Source organism: Diaphorina citri, unplaced genomic scaffold (genome assembly GCF_000475195.1).
Source record: "Diaphorina citri unplaced genomic scaffold, Diaci psyllid genome assembly version 1.1 scaffold349, whole genome shotgun sequence".
NCBI classification, from domain to species: Eukaryota; Metazoa; Arthropoda; class Insecta; order Hemiptera; family Psyllidae; genus Diaphorina; species Diaphorina citri.
Genome location: NW_007377784.1, coordinates 149,221 through 166,960, shown reverse-complemented (window position 1 = coordinate 166,960; position 17,740 = coordinate 149,221). Strand labels below are relative to the sequence as shown.

General features: G+C 35.2%; 3 protein-coding genes across 3 annotated transcripts in view; 2 read left to right on the top strand and 1 right to left on the bottom strand.

Annotated features, from left to right (window-relative positions):
• The first annotated feature begins 790 nt into the window (after positions 1 to 790).
• LOC103507899 (thioredoxin reductase 2, mitochondrial-like) lies at positions 791 to 2,102 on the top strand. Its single transcript, XM_008472416.1, has 3 exons — positions 791 to 834; positions 1,025 to 1,747; positions 1,927 to 2,102. The coding sequence occupies exons 1-3, from the start codon at positions 804 to 806 to the stop codon at positions 2,100 to 2,102; spliced, it is 930 nt and encodes a 309-aa protein (XP_008470638.1). The 5' UTR covers positions 791 to 803.
• A 116-nt stretch (positions 2,103 to 2,218) lies between these two features.
• LOC103507898 lies at positions 2,219 to 5,401 on the bottom strand. Its single transcript, XM_008472415.2, has 2 exons — positions 5,300 to 5,401; positions 2,219 to 2,588 (listed from the first exon to the last, which is right to left on the bottom strand). Exon 2 carries the CDS (start codon positions 2,579 to 2,581, stop codon positions 2,219 to 2,221), a length of 363 nt encoding a protein of 120 aa, XP_008470637.1. The 5' UTR covers positions 2,582 to 2,588; positions 5,300 to 5,401.
• Positions 5,402 to 14,277: 8,876 nt separating this feature from the next.
• Positions 14,278 to 17,740, top strand: part of LOC103507893 — a 32,077-nt gene continuing 28,614 nt past the window's right edge. The window contains exon 1 of the mRNA XM_026822643.1: positions 14,278 to 14,631. Within this exon, the coding sequence (XP_026678444.1) occupies positions 14,607 to 14,631 (25 nt within the window). The 5' untranslated portion in view covers positions 14,278 to 14,606. The remainder of the gene's footprint in view (positions 14,632 to 17,740) is intronic.

Here is a 17,740-nt window from a genome sequence, read left to right as displayed (position 1 = left end):
GGATTTGCTAATCTGATATTGGTAGCCATAATAATTCATCAGATTTGAGATAAAACCGGTGTGTTGAAGTCGGTGAGAGGTATTTTTTGCTATTATGAGTTTTTTATTGGTATTTTTTGTACCAATCTATTTTTCAACTCTAAGTTTTCTACTTTTGTACCAATCTATTTTTCTGAAATCTACCAGATTTCAGCATATATTATGGACTTATTGGTTAATAACCACTGTTGGAAATTTCTCTGTCACTGATGCCAATATTTGTTCATAATTAGGTGCTAAATAATTATATCAAGTTTGGAGCTGATACCAATCAATTTGGAAATAAGGCATTCTCTTAACTTTGTCAGTACTGGCAGAAACGTGCTTAATTTATGTTGATTAAATTCAAATACCTAGCTTAATTGAACATCCATAATTCATTATATAGTGTTCTTAAATTTCCAAGATGATCGATCTTCAGCTAAGGTTGACTAGCCTCTGGTGCTATATTGGCAGTAACTTCCTTCCTCTTTTAATAATTTATTCAGGACATATACAAATAAGAAATTTTATTAAAAGTTTTAAAAGGTTGCCTAAAATGAATAACTAAACACTTCGACTACGAACAAGGATACTATAAGTCCAGGCACCACTGAAAAACAGTTGGACATTGTGTGTCTGGATGGTTGATTGGTCATCTATCGTGAACGAGAGCTAATTCTGAAACGTGAACCTTATGGGCTTCAAGTTTGACAACAAATTGCCCCAGGTTGTTTTCGAGACCAAGAGGAAGAAAGGAGTTTTAGGCTGTGTGTGACTGTAATATGAGTGCTAGGCGTGATAATAGCATAAGAGGTAAACGAAAGATGTGGTTGGAAATTTCACTTTGTAATCGTTGATGGTGGCTAACATTAAAACTGCATAGCTAGAACTGATTTTTGAAGAATACTATCAGACCAAGTACCAATGTACCAACTCTAATAGTAATAAGTAATTACTAATTACCTACTAACGCTATGATCTTTTGACAATCTATTTTGTGTAGGAATAGGAGCTGCTTCCAAACTCAACATGGAACTCTTGCCCAAATACTTCATGCACAAAGAATTGTTCATAAATACAAAGTTTCACAAGTCAAATAAAAATCCAAACAAATGGCAAGATCTAATTGATATTTTACAAGAGAAAATTGCTAATTTGACCAAAGAAAACTTGCAGCGGGTTAAAGACAATCATGGCATTCGATATTATAATGGAAAGGCAACCATTTTGGATTCACACACAGTAAGAGTAACCAAATATTCGGGCCTATCACAAATCATAACAGCTAAGAAGCTCATTATAGCAACAGGAACTGAAATAGTTGAAGAAAATATCAAAGGTGCAGACAAGTGTGGTATTACTGCTGAACAATTGTTTCAACTTCGAGACTCGCCTCAGAAGACTTTGATCATTGGTGACAAGATGAAATGTTTGGAACTGGGAGGCATTATGAAAGCACTCAGAGTGAATTGTACGCTGCTACCAACTGGAATATGTGGAGACGTCTTGGACGAAGAGATAATAGATCAGCTGACCGACCTGGTGAGAAACATGGGTGTTAAAATCTTGCCTGATTACAAAGTATCAATGATAACCATGGACCACCCATTTTCCAGGGACGATAGCATCCTGGTAAATGGAGTAACTAATATAGGTGAGAAGTATAGTGACAGATTTCATACTGTTGTGTATGCAAACATCCGAAGAGGCAGAACAAACATGCTAGGTTTGGATGTGTTAAAATCTTGCCTGATTACAAAGTATCAATGATAACCATGGACCACCCATTTTCCAGGGACGATAGCATCCTGGTAAATGGAGTGACTAATATAGGTGAGAAGTATAGTGATAGATTTCATACTGTTGTGTATGCAAACATCCGAAGAGGCAGAACAAACATGCTAGGTTTGGATAATGTGGGACTAAATGTTCATAAGAGAAGCTATAAGATTCTAGCCAAAGAGAATGGAGAAACAGATAATCCAAGTGTGTTTGTCACAGGGAGTGTCCTGCATAGTCCTCACACATGCTTTGAAAACTCGACGGGTAAATATTATACACAAATATACGTATTTACATAAAAATTTTCATACCTATCTATTATAAAAAGATTCAGATTGGACTAATTTATTAACCTTTCGCCTTCTTTCCCAATACCACAGATTATAAGGTTATTTATGGTGTAATTTTTTTCTATCTATTCGATTTTTCTTTTTTGATCTTGTTCCAAGGAGGTCGCTACAGTGGTGTTCACATCAGCCATATATCTAAGGTCAGTTCCTCTGAAAAACATCTCATTCAGCTTTCGTCTTACATCCGGATGACACTCAGCTAGCTGAATTCCGTTATTGAGCAGAAATTTCTGCTGTTCCTGCTCGGCAGGCAGACGCTCAAAGTGTTGATGATACACGGGGGACCCTGTGGTTAATCTAGGGTCCTGGCAGGCAACGTTCAAAGGAAGTTTGTCTTGGGCTAGTCTATCTTGACAGCCATTGGGATCAGTGTTGATGTTGGCATCAGTCATGTTTGGTGCTCGATCGTAGATAATGTTGGGTCCCATTGCAGTTCTGGAAAGAGGAGGAAACAACAATAAATTCCTTTTAAAAAATCTTTTATCTACTCGTATTTTTCTTCAGTTCTTACCTATTTAAATTTTCCTTTTTTAAGAGTTTTGTTACAATGTTATTAATATTAATTAATATGTCATTAATTAAAATATCAAACTTCTAGTCTGTTTCTTTCACACAGTCTCAAAATTTATTGATGTAAATAACAAGAGTACCTATGTTGCTAAATTTACCATGTACGATTATGCTAAATTGTTTTGAGTAACAATGTTGGCTTAACCCTTTGATTGTGTCTAGGGCTGGGAAGAGTAAGTTACATTGTTTGTTTGGTGGATATGAGAAGAGTGATACTGATTCAGTTTCACTCAGAAATAACAAAATTTCAATTGAAATTTATGGTTAGTTAGACTATATAGCTGAAAGGAAAATATTGTTATTGTGAAAAGAAAAATATTGACCTGATCGGGGATTCAGACGTACTCATAACAGAGGAGACGTCGTAATCATTCGTCAATGGGTTAAAGGAAGATATTAATATCGACTGTCATATTAACATTATTAACCCATCACGCACCTACTGTATGAAACCCCAGGGATCTTAACACAAAACGTGAAATAAAATCAAGGACATGTCATAACATAGCGTAGGTATTGTTCAAATTGGAAATTGAGGAGAGGTTGTCACGCGATGTCAAGAAATTATACAAAATCTGCAAATTTGTACAGTGGCGAAAAACTTATTGCTGAGTTACGTAATTGAAAGTTACACTACCTAAATATACTGTTGTATATTTATTTAGTCATGTAGTTATCTACCTACATGGAAACAAAATCAACAGATGAACATTTAGTTCAGATTTTTCCATGGTCGACAACACATCTTTTTCTTTTATCAAATTATACATTTCTCCATTTCAATAGATCAAATGCGTGCAGTTTTTATAAGTAGTTGCATGTTGCAAAACTTTCTGACACAAAAACGCATCTTTTTCCCAAAAGGCAATTTCTTCTGCATGATGGGAATTTGCAATAATTGAAGATAAGTAGTTGCATGTTGCAAAACTTTCTGACACAAAAACGCATCTTTTTCCCAAAAGGCAATTTCTTCTGCATGATGGGAATTTGCAATCTGCAGGATGACCAATATTTGTCTTATGATTAATTTGTGGATCGTGAATAAGGAACATTCATCATTTTATGCAGTTTAATGTTAAATGTCAGCAGACAAATTCTGAATTCTTGTTTACTTGCTGTTCCTTCCTACTGAAATAATGGAACTTCAGGTCATGGTTCGAGTTTGAGATCCATTTCTTTTTCTTAATTCTCTGAGTTTCCCTGTTCCTGAAATTAGTTCAAGTATGAAGATTCCTTCCTACTGAAATAATGGAACTTCAGGTCATGGTTCGAGTTTGAGATCCATTTCTTTTTCTTAATTCTCTGAGTTTCCCTGTTCAAATTAGTTCAAGTATGAAGAAAAAATCGATATCTAATGAAATTCGACTAGCGTTAACTGTTAGCTGTTTACATAGATAGTATCTAGATTCACATTCTTTTGATAAATATTCGAACGATAGTTTGTTTACATTGTAAACAACACAGTCTGCTAGAAAAATGGATGGAAGTGGTACCAATGATAGATAGTATCTAGATTCACATTCTTTTGATAAATATTCGAACGATAGTTTGTTTACATTGTAAACAACACAGTCTGCTAGAAAAATTATCTTGTGAATGGATGAATTTGTGTGTACAAATATGGATCACTGGTACCAATTTTTTGGTGAATTTCGATAAAACTATGATTTCTTCTTTCTTGAATAGATGGGTCATATTTGAGCATTCTCCTCGTAATTTACCTTCACCACATCTGTGTGGTTTGTATTTTCAACGGTTTTATTGAGGGTTATGCCCTGTGGTTTGTTTGAATGGGTGCACATCAGGTCTTGCGGGTTACTAGACCATACTTCTATCTGGTAGCATTATTACCTATTTGGTATATTGAGGTACACATTTAATATAATATCTAGTTTACATTCGGTATGTTACAATGATTTCTAGTTCCTACAAATGCATTTGGAAATGGAGTTTTTGTTCACTAATTTTACAATTCATTGCACATTAAAGCTCAAATGGTATGCCGAAGAAAACAGAGTTTTGTTTATGTATGCGGTTTGGCTTGATGTTTGACGAGTATGGTGCGTTTGAATGCTTTCTATTTTTGCACATTAAAGCTCAAATGGTATGCCGAAGAAAACAGAGTTTTGTTTATGTATGCGGTTTGGCTTGATGTTTGACGAGTATGGTGCATTTGATTGCTTTCTATTCACCTTTTCACGAGCGGCTCCCGGCTCCCTTATTTGATGCTTTGATTTAAGATGTCTGGTTTCAGAGTTCAGTTTGATACCAAACTCAGTACACGAATATGTTCAGAATGTCTCTAATTGACGCCTTGTTTAGGGGTCTAAACCCTTACTTACTTTTGTACGAGACACTAGCGCCTAAAAAATTATCTCCGTATTAGATATCATATTGTTAATCCAGTGATCAAGTGATTAATCCAACACCTACAGCGTAAATGACCTGATATGCCATTGTTTAAACGCCTGAATTAAGAATGAATGAAGCTGCCTATAGTGTAATCGTGGATTGTCAAGGAACTTCACAGTTACCTACAAGCGGAGAGCAATGAATCTAGTCTTCATCACACTTACCTTCTAGACGAGATCCTTCAAAGTCTGTCAGTCTGGTGAAATCTTCACCAGGGATATTGTCACCGTTATCAGCAAACTGTCCTCTTCCTGACACCCTCAGCCATTAAAGCTCAAATGGTATGCCGAAGAAAACAGAGTTTTGTTTATGTATGCGGTTTGGCTTGATGTTTGACGAGTATGGTGCGTTTGATTGCTTTCTATTCACCTTTTCACGAGCGGCTCCCGGCTCCCTTATTTGATGCTTGGATTTAAGATGTCTGGTTTCAGAGTTCAGTTTGATACCAAACTCAGTACACGAATATGTTCAGAATGTCTCTAATTGACGCCTTGTTTAGGAGTCTAAACCCTTACTTTGTACGAGACACTAGCGGCTAAAAAAATATCTCCGTATTAGATATCATATTGTTAATCCAGTGATCAAGTGATTAATCCAACACCTACAGCGTAAATGACCTGGTATGCTATTGTTAAAACACCTGAATTAAGAATGAATTAAGCTGCCTATAGTGTAATCGTGGATTGTCAAGGAACTTCACAGTTACCTACAAGCGGAGAGCAATGAATCTGGTCTTCATCACACTTACCTTCTAGACGAGATCCTTCAAAGTCCGTCAGTCTGGTGAAATCTTCACCAGGGGTATTGTCACCGTTATCAGCAAACTGTCCTCTTCCTGACACCCTCAGCTGGCAGCTGGCAACTCTCGTGTATCCACGCCTAATCAGAATTTTTAAAAACTGAAAGAACTTTTGAAAAATAATTACCAACAAACTAGTCCTCTGTTTTCCTGTTTAAATCGTAGTACTGTTATGATTTACACTTTGATAAAGACTGAATATATTCACAGGGGTTCAAAATAGACACAGGGGGAGAGCTTTGAAAAATCCAACGTATTACGAAGGGGGTCTGTTTCTCTGTTATGCTTCGGGAATAGGAACAGCTGTTTTGTATGTGAGGGGAACGATGATATTAATAACTCACGAGCGCTTAATTCGCTCAACGAGTCTTAATAAGTACGCCGTGCTCCTTTGTATGTCTGTACATCTGGGTATATGTGATGTCATCTGTCCCTGTGAATGTAGTCACGGTACCCTATGATACAGAGTAACAGTTTATTTGTATGTCTGTACATCTGGGTATATGTGATGTCATCTGTCCCTGTGAATGTAGTCACGGTACCCTATGATACAGAGTAACAGTTTAGGTCTGAAAAAAATGTTTTATGTACAAACATGATGTAAGGATTAAGCTTAATTCGCTCAACGAGTCTTAATAAGTACGCCGTGCTCCTTTGTATGTCTGTACATCTGGGTATATGTGATGTCATCTGTCCCTGTCAATGTAGTCACGGTACCCCTTATGATACAGAGTAACAGTTTAAGTCTGAAAGAAATGTTTTATGTACAAACATGATGTAAGGATTAATGATTCAGACCTAGAGAACAATATTTCCTGAAGAACTGTCGTCATGTCTGCCCTATTGAGAACAATATTTCCTGAAGTACTGTCGTCATGTCTGCCCTATTTTGTAAACTTGGCCTGGAGCACTGATGAAAATAGAACAAAAAAAATCTAAAATTCTAACCATAGCTAGAGTCCTAGAACAAAGAAAAGGCCTGGAAAAGTTGAAAACCGTCTATGGTTGGCATGTATCTCGAACTAACATCAAAGAATAGGTACTAAATCTAACATCCAAACCAAACCTCATTTGCATGTTGAGATCCTCCCTCTTCCTCCACATAATCTCGCATTTCAAAATTTGAACTTAGAACAAAGAAAAGGCCTGGAAAAGTTGAAAACCGTCTATGGTTGGCATGTATCTCGAACTAACATCAAAGAATAGGTACTAAATCTGACATCCAAACCAAACCTCATTTGCATGTTGTTGATCCTCCCTCTTCCTCCACATAATCTCGCATTTCAAAATTTGAACTTCAAATCTCTTTAGTTTTCAACAAATCTGGCAATTCGAGGACCATTGTTATTCTTACTCAGTTTCATGCTGTCTCCACTACAGATCGCGTATTCAATGGTTTCCCTTCCGAGGAGCGTTTCCTCTCGAGAAAGGAAATGCAGTCCTTAGAGATTGACAATACAAACACCTTCTGTAGGGCGATAGATAAACCCAGTGCCACGTGTTTTAGAATAGGGACGCCAGTTACCACTGCCGGATTTTGGAATTGAAATGAGAAATCTTTCCCGGATGCGGCTCTTGATATGGAATATTATCGGAAGTTTACTTCAGAACATCTAACATTACTTAAGAACATCCAACAGAAGTCGAATGGAAAATTTGGCACACCCACTAATCGGCGTTTTACAATAAATTAGGCATTACCTACACTGTTGATACAAGACTTTCTAACATTGTTTCATGTGTCATCAATTCATTATTTAGTCAAACTGATGGGCTGAGTTTCAAGATCTGGGTCATTTTTTGTTCGTTTGAGCTCTGTCATTCCTCAGTAAAAAAATCAAAAAATCTCATTACAGAAGATTCCGCTCTCCAAGAAATAACAAAATCACACCAATATTTTAAATCCGTCAAGCCTCCCTCACTACCGGAGTATCATATGGCTTTCTTCCTCTCTGCTTGTAAGGATGCCTCCATTGTATCCTGTATGGCAACATGCACGTACGTACCCTGTCCAGATTGCATCATATGCCATTTACTGAACCATATGCTAGGGAGGACGGGTGTTTTGGCACCTCAATTTCTATTATTTTCATTAGCTCTATTATTAACACAAATGTTTAACAACTTTTTTTTTATTTTTTAACAAAAGCTGAACTCAAACACTCTTATTTAAAAGCGAGAGAGGAAGTGAGAAATCTGTGATGTATTGTAACTTTTGTGAGCTCTTGTAAATACAATAAAGTAAATTTGTAGTTATTAGCTAAATTGTAGGCATCATGAGTACCTCTAATAGTGTTGATTTTGGAATTGAAATGAGAAATCTTTCCCGGATGCGGCTCTTGATATGGAATATTATCGGAAGTTTACTTCAGAACATCTAACATTACTTAAGAACATCCAACAGAAGTCGAATGGAAAATTTGGCACACCCACTAATCGGCGTTTTACAATAAATTAGGCATTACCTACACTGTTGATACAAGACTTTCTAACATTGTTTCATGTGTCATCAATTCATTATTTAGTCAAACTGATGGGCTGAGTTTCAAGATCTGGGTCATTTTTTGTTCGTTTGAGCTCTGTCATTCCTCAGTAAAAAAATCAAAAAATCTCATTACAGAAGATTCCGCTCTCCAAGAAATAACAAAATCACACCAATATTTTTAGGTCTGTGGGAATTTTAATATCGGATAATGAAAAATACGGTAAATAATATTTTTATTTGAATAACGGTTCTTTCCTTTGATTTCTGCTATAAGAGAAACCTTTAGCACCCCTCTCAAAGGTTAGATACAAGGTCTGCTCTGTTTCTTACTTATGTCTTATCCCTTAATCCTGTTCATATTGTTATTCCTCTTCTGTTCCTAAAAACTTTTTTCTGATGGGTACATAAACATTTCTTCCGAGAAAAACAGTCAAAGAATTTTTCTGAATCGACAAGAAAATCATTCACTAGACGTGTCGTCCAGTCTTATGACTTAGGTCTGTGGGAATTTTAATATCGGATAATGAAAAATACGGTAAATAATATTTTTATTTGAATAACGGTTCTTTCCTTTGATTTCTGGTATAAGAGAAACCTTTAGCACCCCTCTCGAAGGTTAGATACAAGGTCTGCTCTGTTTCTTACTAACTTATGTCTTATCCCTTAATCCTGTTCATATTGTTATTCCTCTTCTGTTCCTAAAAAACTTTTTTTCTGATGGGTACATAAACATTTCTTCCGAGAAAAGAGTCAAAGAATTTTTCTTAATCGACAAGAAAATCATTCACTAGACGTGTCGTCCAGACTTATGACAAAGCACTTTTTAGTTTTCTCCCTGTCGAGTGTCGACCTTTAAACATCTAACTACAAGTTACAAACTAGACACCCATGTTCAAGGGGAGAGGATCTTCTAAAAATTGATTCATATATCATTGTCATTATCACAAGTCATCATCTCCAATACCCTCTGAACCACAATAGTACTGAAGAGTTCAAGAAGACAAAACCCCAATTGTTTATTGTAAAATTAGCCCCAGAAGGGAATTGAACCAGCAACCTAGCACTTATAAGATGCACTACCCTCCAAGCTATCTATACTGGCTATGTTTACAGATTAACAATTGATTTGTTCTCTTAAAATGTTGTGCAACTTTTCTTCCATATCAGGCCATATTTTCTTCCTAATCAGGATGTTTGTTTCTGACTTGTCTGTTATTTATAACTAGATCTTCTGTCTTACATTGATTTCCGGGGAGAGGATCTTCTAAAAATTGATTCATATATCATTGTCATTATCACAAGTCATCATCTCCAATATCCTCTGAACCACAATAGTATTGAAGAGTTCAAGAAATGCTCAACATCTTTGAAGTTAAGAAACTCAATCAGACAAAGGCTGTGGGAAATGATGATAAAGTCCGAGACCTTAAAAGAAAAGCAGAGGTAGGCATACTTTATTACCCGATTTCGACCGATATTTAACAGCTTGTCTCTTTGTTCACAGATGAGGAGTATCAGCCCTTACCCTCTCTCATTCCGTGTTCCCTATGCAATCGGAAATTCCTCCCCGAGTCCCTGCTCCGACATAAGAAAGCATGTGAGAAAGTCCTGAAAAGAAAAGGTCGAAACGGAAAACTTTAAATTAAAGAAAAGGTCATTCAATAAGTAGGTAGCTGATTTATACCTATACTTTATTATTATTATTCATTGTTACAAGACAAACTGTAGTTAGTCGAAGCCATAGATACCTACTTACTTGGAAAATTTGGTGGATGTGTCAAAAGTTTCATATTGGTTATTTCATCAATCATCATTTACCAAATGATAACTGTATTGGTTGTATGTCATATTTTCCAAGTTAGTTACTTCATCATTTAATGCCAACTGTAAGTATTGGTGGATGTGTCATATTTTCCATGCTAGTTATTTCATCATTTACCTACTTAATGATGTCTGAATTGGTGGATGTGTCATATTTTCCATGTTACTTATTTCATCATTTAATGATAATAACTGTGTTGGTGGATGTGTCATATTTTCCATGTTATTTATTTTATGATTTATATGTCATATTTTCTATGTTACTTATTTTACCATTTAATGATAATGTATTTATTGGTGGATGTGTCATATTTTCCATGTTTGTTATTTCATCATTTACTTAATGATAATGTATTGGTGGATGTGACATATTTTCCATGTTGGTTATTTAATCATTTAATGATGACTATATCTTGGTGGATGTGTCATATTTTCCTTATTAGTTATTTAATCATTTAATGATGACTAGATCTTGGTGGATGTTTCATATTTTCCATATTAGTTTTTTAATCATTTATTGATGACTAGATCTTGGTGGATGTGTCGTATTTTCTATAATTAGTTATTTAATCATTTAATGATGACGATAGGTATTGGTGGATGTGTCAAATGTTTCATGTTAGGACGTTGGTTATTTGGTTATTTCATTATTTAATGATGACTTGATAATTATTGGTGGATGTGTCACATTTTCCATATTAGTTATTTAATCATTTAATGATGACGATAGGTAGATATTGGTGGATGTGTCAAATGTTCCATGTCAGTTATTTCATCATTTACCTAATGATAACTGTATTGGTGGATATGTCATATTTTCCATGTTAGTTATTAGATCATTTAAGCCTTCATGAGCGTGTAAAGTTGGCGGGAAATTCGAAATTTTGATTTTTTTTCCGCAACGCATACAATCTGAATTCATTTTTTACTTACTTTTTATCTCTAGTTTGCACGTTTATATTATACTTTTCATTTAAATTAGATATTACAAACAAGCGACTCTTGCAAAGGCTCCTTGGTGAGAACACAGGGTGTGTTGTATTCCTGCATGTTGATTATCCTCGTTATTTGATCTTCACTCCTGATGGCAAGAAAGCACAAAAAATGTACAAAGTCAAAGCACTAGAAATCTTAATCACTTGATTATACTTGATTATTCTCACTGCACTTGTTATTATAGGAACTGATATTTTATTAGGTTCTCACAAAAAACTCTTCGGATATCTGTACCTGCCTAAACTTAAATATGAAATTATGAGCAGTAAACGTGTGAGCTAGTGAGCTGAAGTAGGTAAAATTGATTTGTCACTCAGAGAAAATTGGAAAAAGTACTTAGACAATTAAATAAATAGGTAGTGAATAAAATAAAATTAGGAAACACTTTTTTATTGAAAATGAAAAGAAAACACGTAAAAAGTAGCTCTTGCAAAGGCTCCTTGGTGAGAACACAGGGTGTGTTGTATTCCTGCATGTTGATTATCCTCGTTATTTGATCTTCACTCCTGATGATGGCAAGAAAGCACAAAAAATGTACAAAGTTTTCAAAGCACTAGAAATCTAAATCACTTGATTATACTTGATTATTCTCACTGCACTTGTTACTTTTTATTATAGGAACTGATATTTTATTAGGTTCTCACAAAAAACTCTTCGGATATCTGTATCTGCCTAAACTTAAATATGAAATTATGAGCAGTGAACGTGTGAGCTGAAGTAGCTAAAATTGATTTGTCACTCAGAGAAAATTGGAAAAAGTACTTAGATAATTAAATAAATAGGTAGTGAATAAAATAAAATTAGGAAACACTTTTGTTATTGAAAATGAAAAGAAAACACGTAAAAAGTAAATCAAGCAAAGCAAATTGGGAAAAGATCGAAAAACTCGTAATTATTTCGTAAATCACTTATAAATAAAATAAACTCAGGCACAACAGGACACAACCTTCTTCGATGAACTTCAAATCGGTTCTGAATTTCTGATTGAAAAATCTGATTCAAAGTCATTAGTAGAGACTGGAGTGTGCACAAACATCAAAAGAAATAGACATGTAGTTTCAGCTTGTTCCGGGTACTTACGTACCTGGAGCCTGTTCCTGAAAGCAAATTGGCACAGATATTTTTACCTCTCTCGAGTTGACTTATATATGACGTCAGTACCTAACACAATACGGGACCTACACTTTTGACGACTACGCTCCAAATGTGCTATGGGCCTTATACCACAAAGGATACCAAAGTTTAATAAGTCAGCGCAGAGGCTAGACGATGTTGTGGGCATAGACAAGTTCCCAATGGCCGTGTTCCTGAAAGCAACTTGGCACAGATATTTTTACCTCTCTCGAGTTGACTTATACATGACGTCAGTACCTAACACAATACGGGACCTAGACTTTTGACGACTACGCTCCAAATGTGCGATGGGCTTTATACGACAAAGGATACCAAAGTTTAATAAGTCAGCGCAGAGGCTAGTTCCTGAAAGCAACTTGGCACAGATATTTTTACCTCTCTCGAGTTGACTTATACATGACGTCAGTACCTAACACAATACGGGACCTACACTTTTGACGACTACGCTCTAAATGTGCGATGGGCCTCATACGACAAAGGATACCAAAGTTTAATAAGTCAGCGCAGAGGCTGGAGGATGTTGTGGGCATAGACAAGTTCCCGATGGCCGCTGATGGATTACTAAAGCTAAGTAACGGCGAACGTGGTTGATATTGAGTTGGTTTTCTCGGCTTGTTCTCAGCTTCTAGACAGCAATCCTGATTATTCATTTATTCCTCATGTGATCATGGTCTCGGGTCTTGGTGATTTGAAATCCATGACCATACGTTCTATAGTAGGTCTTGGTTTACGTTACAGATGTAACCTCATGTTAGTAGCAGCTGGTTAATGTATTAAAAAGTAGATCAAGCAAAGCAAATTGGGAAAAGATCGAAAAACTCGTAATTATTTCGTAAATCACTATAAATAAAATAAACTCAGGCACAACAGGACACAACCTTCTTCTTTGTCCTACATAGGTAATTTTGTTGATTTTATACCTACATACGAGTACGATCTTCTTGCATTCCTACTTTTTTTTTATTCCTTGTACCTACTTGATTTTATTTTTAAACGTGGATAATGTTATTTATAATCTCTTTGAATAAACAAGGATAACACCACGCTCATATCGGAACGTATGTGGCGGAAAAATCTTCAGACCATAGACGGTCTGAGCGCGAGTGGCCGGCATAGTACTTGTTTCGTTATTACCGAACCTCATCAGCCTGATACCATAGCTCTCAAATCCAGAATATGGGCTTATCAAGATGGATAAAGGATGTGCTCCCTTCCAAACTATACCCCCTAAAGTAACAGCTACGTCGCGTCGTATTCCATAAACGACCAGCACTCCCTTTCCTCTTAATTTTTACTCCATACCTAGATCCACAAAATATTGACCAACAGAATTACCGTGAAGTGAAAATTTGGAGTTTACCTGGTGAAAAAGTGAGGAGTGCAGAGTCGTTCGTGAAATAGGTCCCAGGTAGTAATTACCTACGTGAGGAATAGGTCACCCAACCAGATTTGTTTTATAGCAACTTACCAAGTACCTACCAACTGTACATCCGAAGAGAACTGTTGCAGTGAACGTGTTGAATGCTACTGGATACGGATAACTATCTTGCGCCTGAAATAACCTCTGTGTATGCAATATGCCATGATTTGTATTTCTTTGAGATAGAGGACTTTTGTGACCTTTTACCTATTGGTTAATTAATTGATTTTTATTAATTAATTTTAAAATTTAGTATAATTAAATAATTAATTTCTGTAATAATATTTTTTTGGTAATTTTGTGTTCTTTTTCAAGACACAGAATTTTTTTGCTCCAGTTTTTACCTAGATTTTATCCAGTCCATAGATTTCTCACCTCCATGTCACGTCAGCTGTTTCTGTTGCCATGACAACAGACTGTTAGAAGGACTTGCAGCAAAAACAATGGCAGAATAATCAAAATCACGAATCACGGGAGATAAGTCATAAGTATAGTGCATGGTGTGATAAAAGATTCCTACTAAAATTTCCTTAATATCTGCATTTATTTTTGTAAATAATTAATTATTGCCTTCTATCAATTTGGTGCTGTTTTATTGTTAATTTCCATTAAAATCAAACCTTTTCTAGTCTAAACCTGTCGAGTCCTAATAATTTTAATCCCTACTCAACAGATGTCTGAATTTGAAGTTGTCTGCACAAGTTTGAATTTTCTTTAGAACCATCAATTTTTTCCCATTTCGCTCAACACTTAAACATGTATCCTGTGTGATTTTCGTTTTATTTCCGTGCAATAAAATATTTTAGTTTTACTACAATGGATGCCAGTGTGGAGCCTACAGGTAATGTTTTCCGATCACTTTTCTTAGCTTGGTGTTTTGTAACGTCAAGAGAGGTAGTTTGGAATCTTGTTATGACCATATCTATAAATAGTCAAGGCTGGCATCTTATAGCTCACAATACAATCTTGATGGATTTTATCTTAAGTAGGTGTCTTGTTCTTGTGTCTTCATACTATTTTGGTTCAGTCCAAGGCAAGATTATTCTACGAGGTATGTCTGTGTACAAAATGAAATTCTTGCCTTGCAAATTTTGGATTATGTAACGTCTCAAGAGAGGTAGTTTGGAATCTTGTTATGACCATATCTATAAATAGTCAAGGCTGGCATCTTATAGCTCACAATACAAGATGGATTTTATCTTAAGTAGGTGTCTTGTTCTTGTGTCTTCATACTATTTTGGTTCAGTCCAAGGCAAGATTATTCTACGAGGTATGTCTGTGTACAAAATGAAATTCTTGCCTTGCAAATTTTGGATTAATGTGCAGGCAAACACAGGGGACATCAGAGTCTAATTTTATGAAACTTATTTATTTTTAATCCATTTACTTAGGTACTAATTTAAATCTAGAATGTAAGTAAATCAGTTTGTCAATGAGATAAATAAAAAGGTTTATGCCCACAGCAACCCCTATCATCTAGCCCTTAAGGTGCATCCTTCATTGCTACTGTAAACCAATATTGATCAGAAGAACCATATATGTTGGAATTTAATTAGATCAGTTTATTAGGTATAATGTAGCTACACATGAACAACCTAGTAGCTACCTTTTTTTTAAGTTTGCGAAATTCCTGATGATTTTTTGGTCATTGGAACATGGATCGTTAGTTATCGATCTCTGAAGAGTCCCATTGGTTATCAGAATCAATATCTCCTAAGTCAAGGTGGAAAGTATCTAGACTATCCAGAGGGATATGTCTATTCTCACAATGGATTAATGTGCAGGCAAACACAGGGGACATCAGAGTCTAATTTTATGAAACTTATTCTTATAATATAAGATTTATTTTTAATCCATTTACTTAGGTACTGCCTCATTTAAATCTAGAATGTAAGTAAATCAATTTGTCAATGAGATAAATAAAAAGGTTTATGCTTACAGCAACCCCTATCATCTAGCCCTTAAGGTGCATCCTACATTGCTACTGTAAACCAATATTGATCGACATACCAAAGTTGTTGATTGACATTGGCTTGAACCCATTTTAGTACTCGGGTGATGTCAAGTAACTGTAAGGTGGGTTGTAGCTTGAGAGCTTTGTTATCTACGAGTAGAATTCTAGAAACCCCATTATTATTAAACAATTGCATTTATTACTAGGTAGGTACATTGTGTTTTGTGTTCTTAGGGTTGATTGACATTGGCTTGAACCCATTTTAGTACTCGGGTGATGTCAAGTAACTGTAAGGTGGGTTGTAGCTTGAGAGCTTTGTTATCCAGAATTCTAGAAAACCCATTATTATTAAACGATTGCATTTATTACTTGGTAGGTACATTGTGTTCTGTGTTCTTAGGCTGGTCACTCATTATCAGATATCAGGTGTACCTGATCAGGTCTATCTTATTGTGAGTGGCTGGCCTTAGGGTCTTATCATCCCAAAAGCTAAGAGAGAAGGAATATGGACTAGGAGAAAGCCAGCCATTCGGAGAACAAAACCCCAATTGTTTATTGTAAAATTAGCCCCAGAAGGGAATTGAATCAGCAACCTAGCACTTATAAGATGCACTACCCTCCAAGCCATCTATACTGGCTATGTTTACAGATTAACAATTGATTTGTTCTTTTAAAATGTTGTGCATCTTTTCTTCCATATCAGGCCATATTTTCTTCCTAATCAGAATGTTTGTTTCTGACTTGTCTGTTATTTATAACTAGATCTTCTGTCTTACATTGATTTCCTTAATTGATTTCCTTAACAGCTTTTGTCTACCTACCTGACAGAAAAATTATGCCTGATATTCTTCTCTTTTGTTTCTGTTTTAATTCTTTGTTAACCTATGTGATTTCTCAATTTCTCTTTGTTAACCCAATACCCAAGTATGGGCATTTACCTATTTATTGATAGGTACCATTTTAACCTATCCAAGATAAATAAAATCATAGAAATAAGATGAGAGAGAAAAAATTATAGGTAGGTAAGTGAATACATAGGTAGGGTAGGTTTATGATATAACTACCAACTCACATATCAAATTACCTACTACCTACTTACTTACCTAGGTACAAAAAAAAAAAAAAAAAAAAAAAAATTCTTGGCTATCTAGGACCTAAGTATTAGGTAGGTATTTTCAATGACATAATTGCCACTGTCACTGTTGCACTATTGACATAGAGACTGTCCAAGTACTCTTTTACCTAATAGGTTTCAGTTTCCAAAATTGTACTTACTTACACTACTTACAAACCTGAAATAAATGTTATACTGTGACACTCTGACATAGTGAGTACATTCTTATAATAGAGTATACTGTGTTGTTGAATGAAACTGGTTTTTGTACTTTTACTCATAGCACTTACTGAGTAGTGAGTAAGTATGACATAATGATTGATCAGGATTGTAGATTGTAACATAACTAGATCTTGGTGGATGTGTCATATTTTCCATGTTACTTATTTCATCATTTATTGATAATAACTTACTGTGTTGGTGGATGTGTCATATTTTCCATGTTATTTATTTCATCATTTATATGTCATATTTTCCATGTTAGTTATTTCATAATTTAATGATAACTAGATCTTGGTGGATGTGTCATATTTTCCATGTTACTTATTTCATCATTTATTGATAATAACTTACTGTGTTGGTGGATGTGTCATATTTTCCATGTTATTTATTTCATCATTTATATGTCATATTTTCCATGTTAGTTATTTCATAATTTAATGATGACTAGATCTTGGTGGATGTGTCGTATTTTCTATATTAGTTATTTAATCATTTACTGTTGACGATAGGTATTGGTGGATGTGTCAAATGTTTCATGTTAGGATGTTGGATATTTGGTTATTTCATTATTTAATGATGACTAGATAATTATTGGTGGATGTGTCAAATGTTCCATGTCAGTTATTTCATCATTTACCTAATGATAACTGTATTGGTGGA